At 38.9% G+C, this 6000-nt stretch overlaps 1 protein-coding gene across 1 annotated transcript in view; it reads right to left on the bottom strand.

The window, feature by feature from the left end:
* Positions 1-295: 295 nt before the first annotated feature.
* Positions 296-6000, bottom strand: part of Frmd3 (FERM domain containing 3) — a 188396-nt gene continuing 182691 nt past the window's right edge. The window contains exon 15 of the mRNA XM_075945786.1: positions 296-519. Coding sequence (XP_075801901.1) covers positions 506-519 — 14 coding nt within the window. The 3' untranslated portion in view covers positions 296-505. The remainder of the gene's footprint in view (positions 520-6000) is intronic.

The raw sequence follows: 6000 nt of genomic DNA, 5'->3' as shown, positions 1-6000 counted from the left end.
TGACCTTAGTGCTCTTTCTAAAGAGATATGTGCAGTAACTAAGGGTGTAGAGGAGGAAAATATGGTTCTAACCAACTCTCTATGAGTTACGAACTGATTTCTAGTTCCTTCTATAATTAGTGAAGGCTGTATAGACCCATATTGGTGACAAATAACCTCTGATGCCTGATGCTTAGTGAAGAGAAATGCTGTGTATACTTTCTTTTGTTTTTGTGGCATTGGAAGTTAAAAGTCCTAAGCACTACCCACTACTATGCTAATATTCCAGTTCCCAGTAAATAAAAGACACAATCGCCAAGATGGTTCAAATCAGTTTTACTAACGGATGGATCAATGCAGCTGCAGTCTGAGGTTAAGTGATGTTTCTTTCTTCCTCTTTGAAGTGATGACAGCTGAGCCCTTTTTGGCTGGCTCACAAATTTATCCACCCAGTCAGAGATAGAGGTTGGAATGTGGAGAACCGATATTGGATGGGTCCACCATGTGCAGGTCCTGCTGAGTCTGTTTATGGCATAGAGACTGGAAGTCCAAAAGCAGGTCCAAGACAGACAGGAAAAGAAAGAGAAGTAGGAGGATAAGTAAGCAGGGACATTCAGCACATTAACTTCCTCAAATAGAGAACGTCAGCCCAAAGATGCTCAAGTCCCATCAACCACACCATTCCTGAAGTCACCCCATAGGTAAAAGCATCTCACTAGTACTTGCTCTTTAGGGACCACTGTGAGGGAGTCTTCCTCTATTTGACCTTGCTGAAAATATGGGTAAAATAAAAAGTAAATGTGACCTTTGGTCAGAAACTCCATGTACTACTACACAGTATGCTATATTCTGGAGTCCTTCTTCTCAATAGACAGTTAATAAAGCTGCATCCAAGAAAATATTCCCCATCCACACAATTTCCCCACATATACTGCTAGATTTGAAACTCTAGACAGAGCACACACATTTTATTACAAATGTCCTACTTTTGTAGATTTCTTAGGGTTTATTCAAGGTTGAGAGCTGATTATCAAAAACAATTTCTTCTTCATTTTGGAACAGAAGAAGAATATTTCCCTGTCCTCATGAGGCCACATCACTGAGTGATGCTCAAGGTAATTTTAAAAAAGGAAAGGCATGCATTGTTTCTAAGCCCTGGGATAGGTATGAATCTCTAAATGTCAGTGGGTGTCAATACCTTCACCAACACGGAAAAGAGCACCAGAACTGCCAGAAACAGGACTGTAAGTTCCTAAGTCATGCAGACATTGAGCATTAAGCTCTGAGTTCTTTTCTGTCCTGGACTTTGGACTCTGTCCTAAGGGTAGCTCAGTAAGCAAACTCAGCATATTCAGGAAACAACCACAACAAGGTGTTGGTGCTGCCTCACATATACAGAATTACTTTTTCAGCTGTGTGAAGAGTGGTGTTGAACTCCTGGCAAAATTCATCTGAACATTTGTTACGGCAGTGGAGTACACACTGGAGTAGCAGCAGAAGTACAATAATAATAAATTTTTTTCAAGCTTATAACAGATAGAGGAGTTCCATTGGCAAGCATAACAGAGTCAAGCAAGTCTGATGCAACTTCTCTGGAACAGGAACTCTCTTTTCTAGACTGTGGTAAAAGTTCCTAACTTCTAGCACTTTGAAAACATCTTTCCTCCTTTTCCTGCTTATTTTCTATGTCTCTGTTTTTTTAATTTATTTTTATTTTTTAATATTTATTTATTATGTATACAATATTCTGTCTGCATGTATTCCTGCACGCCAGAAGAGGGCACCAGACCTCATTACAGATGGTTGTGAGCCACCATGTGGTTGCTGCTAATTGAACTCAGGACCTTTGGAAGAGCAGGCAATGCTCTTAACCGCTGAGCCATCTTTCCAGCCCTGCTTTTTTTTATTTTTAATACAATATATGTTGATCTTATTCTTTCTCTTCTTTGAGCTTCTCCCAAATCTTCCTTATCTCTCTACCCACCACCTATGTTCATTCATTCATTAATTCATTCATTCTCTCTCCCTCTTTTTCTCTCTCTCTTCCTCTCTCTTTCTCTCTCTCTCTCTCTCTCTCTCTCTCTCTCTCTCTGTCTCTCTCTCAAACACACACACACACAACACAACACAACACATACACACACACAAAACAAAAATAAAGGTCACAACAAGCAAGTAAACAAGACAAAGAAAAGAAAAACCAAAAATAAACCAAACAAACAAAAATCCAAAAAACAAAAACCATGAGTCCACTTTGTGTTGATCAACTACTACTTCTGAGCGTGTGTCCTTTCTTGCAGTATTGTTCATTTATCTAGTGACACTCGACTGTAGAAAACTGATTTTCCCTTTCCCAGCAAGTATCAGTGGCAAATAGCTTCTGGTTAGGGGTGGAACTTTGTGTCCACTTCTTAGTTTTAAGTTCTTGTTTGGTTTGAATCTGTTCAGGTCTTGTGCATGTCTGGCAGTCTCTGTGAGTCTAAGTGTGTATTGATCCTGTTACATTTTGAACATGCTATTTTCTTGGAGTCACATACCTTACAGTCTAAGCACCTGCTCCTCTGCATATATCCTTGAGCCATGAGGGCAGGACCTTAATAATGACATTCCATTTAACTAAATCTATGCTCCAATTACTCTCTGCACATTGTTCTGTTGTGGGTATCTGTGTAGCACAGATTCTAACTGGTCTTAATAATAGAAACTTGGAGACAGCTATCAGGGTATGAAAGCTGAAGGACCAGAGCAGAAGAGTGGCCAGCCACTAGAGTTCTTACCTCGACTAATGCTCATACCAAACGGGCAACCCTGTTCACAAACTACCTCCTCAGACTGACAGTCTCAAACTGCTGCCTCAAACTGATTGCTTCAGACAGCAGCCTCAGACTTTGCTGAGCTCCTGTCTCCTCTTGCCCAGACATATCTCTCTTGTCTCCACTCCCCTAGTCCTGGGATTAAAGGCATATGATACCAAGTGCTAGGATCTCCTTTGTATGAGCTGTTTCTTTTTGTGACTATATTAATTTTGTGCAGCCCAGGGTGGCCTTGAACTAACAGAGATCCATCTGCCTCTGTTTTCTGAGTCCAGGGAGTAAAGGTATGTGCCACCACTGCCTGGCCTCTAGTAGTTTTGCTCTGCACTTTTATCTTCAGGCAAGCATTATTTATTAAAATGCAGACAAAATAGGACTACATTTCCCCTTTTATATTTAAAATAAAAAGAAAGCAATAACTAATATAAGAAAAACAACATACTATATATATAGGCAAAACGTATATCAACAATATCTAGTCTGTGTGCATTTGACAAATTCAGAGAAAATACTCCATTAACTATTGTTTCTTGGTAAGTCCAAAGTCCTGTACCTAGTTTACTTTCTATCACAATTTGCCTACCACCCAAGACTATCCTTTCATGTCTCTCAGCCTTATACATCTTACACCTCTTTAATGAGTTTCTTTTCTGAGTATGGTAAATAAGGAAAACTATAACTATCTAGTCTCCAACTCCCTTGGAGACCCAAGAGGAAAATAATGTTAACTGAGTAAGCAGGAGCTGAGAGCAAACGACTTCCAAAAAATGCAAGAAAGGACAGAGACAGCTGGCTGACTGCGTGGATAGTCATCCAAGGTTGCTCTGCAATGTTGGTACATCCATCTTCACCCTAAAGGTCTAGAATATTCAACAGACTTCTCTGTGAAGCAAGATTTTTGAAAGGCTGCCATGCCTTGTCTTGACAAGTTTGGAAGTCACTCTTTTTTGGGTCCTGCTTCTCCAATTAGGACAGCATACTGTCAGCAGTCAAGGAAGGGGCATTTTTATTACCCAGTGGCTTACTTTTGCCACAAAGAAAGTAAATTCCATGTTAAGTTTCTTCAATGCCCGTCATCTTCTCCGAAGTAAATTGGTGTTGCCAAGGAACACATCTCATTAGCTCTGTGCTCTGTTCTTCTGGCAAGCTTTATTTGTTAAAACATAATTAAAATATCACTACATCTCTGAGTTAATTACTATGTATACTAGAAGAAATGTCTCTGATGAAGACTAATCAATGTATTGACCTAAGGGTATATTACTGTACCATTAGGAGTCATTTCAGTGCTATGTTCCTTTAGCAAAATACTACTAGTAGGTATTCTCTTAGGGCCTATGGCCTATCTAATTTCAGGATGTTGGCCACTGTCAGTGTCAAGTATGGGTTCTGTTTCCTGGAGTGGGCCTTAAACCCAATAAGAAAGTGGATGGTTTCTCCCATAGCATTTGTGCCACTGTCCCACCATTATACTTTGCAGGAAGACCACCGATGTAGGTTATGGGTTTGTAGCTGGCCAATATTGATAATTAACTTTCTCTTCTAGTTGTGCACAGAGTATCTTCTTGCACTATGAGTGCTAGTCAGTAACGGTGAAGCTTCTAGTTGGATACCAGCTCAATTTCTTCATGTTCAATGACATAAGTAAGTGGTTGTGGAAGGTAATAAATAGCTTTGGCAATAGCTTGTGATGTTTTGTGGGGGTGTCTATGGGATCCTGTTGTCCAATGACTCTAAAAGATATAACCACTTCCCAACACTGGGGCTTTAACTTTCTTGCATAATATGTTTAGTTATGGGTATATTCTCCCTAATTATATGGTGATCCCATTGAAATTAATTTCGTGTATGTATTTTTATAAGGAGGCTTCTATAGTGTAGGTTTCTATATGACTGTTCAAAAAGTCTCTTTAGTATTAGTTATTCCCCTTTTTCATATTCTCCCCTTTATCCTGACATCCCATTCTCCTTCCCATTTAGTCTTTGTTTTCCAGTTTCTCCTTAATCTCTTTATAACACTATATTCTATTTTTCTTTCCTTGGGAGATCTTCTCCCCAGCTGGTCTCTAACTAGTTACCTAGCCTCTGTGGTTATTTGGATCAAACATGAATATCTAAAGATTGAAAGCCAAAAGAGAGTAAAACAAAAACAAAAACAAAAAAGAATATACACAGCATATGTCTTTTTGGGTTCTGATTACCTCATGGATGATATTTTCTATTTCCATCTATTTACCTGAAAATTTCATAATTTCTTTTTGCTTACCGCTGAAAAATATTATGCTCTTTTATTATACTCTGCTTTCATTATCCATTCATCAGTTGATGGATATAGAGGTTGTCTCAATTTTCTGGCTATTATGAATAGACCAGTAGTATAAATTTGGATAAGTAAGTATCTCTGAAGTATGAGGTAGCATCCTTTAGGTATATGCCCAAGAGTAGTAAAGCTGGATCTTGTGGTAGATCAAATTTTCTTTTTTTGAAAGAACTTTCACACTGATGTTCATAGTAACTATCGGTTTCAACTCTTACCAGAAATGAACGTGTTCCCTTTCCCCACACTCCTGTCAGCACATGCTGTAAACTGTTTATTGATGTGGTCCATTCTGACTGGGGTATTAAGAAACCTCAAAGTAATCAATTTGCATTTTTCTGCTGGCTAAGAATGTTGAACATGTATTTAATTGCTTCTCAGCTATTTGTCATTCATCTTTTGAGAACTGTCTGTTTAACTTTATACCTCACTTTAATTAGGATATCTCCCTTACTTCCTTCCTTCATTTCTTCCTTCATTTCTTCCTTCATTTCTTCCTTCATTTCTTCCTTCATTTCTTCCTTCATTTCTTCCTTCCTTCCTTCCTTCCTTCCTTCCTTCCTTCCTTCCTTCCTTCCTTCCTTCCTTCCTTCCTTTCTTCCTTCCTTTCTAGGATGGGGTTTCTCTGTGTAGCCTTGGCTGTCCTGGAACTCACCGTATAGACCAAGAAGGCCTCAAACTCATAGAGATCCACTTGCTTCTGTCTCCTGAGTACTGACATTAAAGGGGTGTGCCACCATTGCCTGGCTCTGTTAATTTTCTTAATGTTCAAGTTTTTTAATATTATAGATATTAATCTTCTATCAGATGCATAATTGGTAAACATTTTTCAACACATATGCTGGCATTTTGCACACTCAATGGTATCCTTTGCTGCATAGAAGTTTGTTG

Source organism: Microtus pennsylvanicus, chromosome 13 (genome assembly GCF_037038515.1).
Source record: "Microtus pennsylvanicus isolate mMicPen1 chromosome 13, mMicPen1.hap1, whole genome shotgun sequence".
NCBI classification, from domain to species: domain Eukaryota; kingdom Metazoa; phylum Chordata; class Mammalia; order Rodentia; family Cricetidae; genus Microtus; species Microtus pennsylvanicus.
Note: the sequence above shows the minus strand (reverse complement) of the source record. Positions and strands in the feature narration are given on the sequence as shown.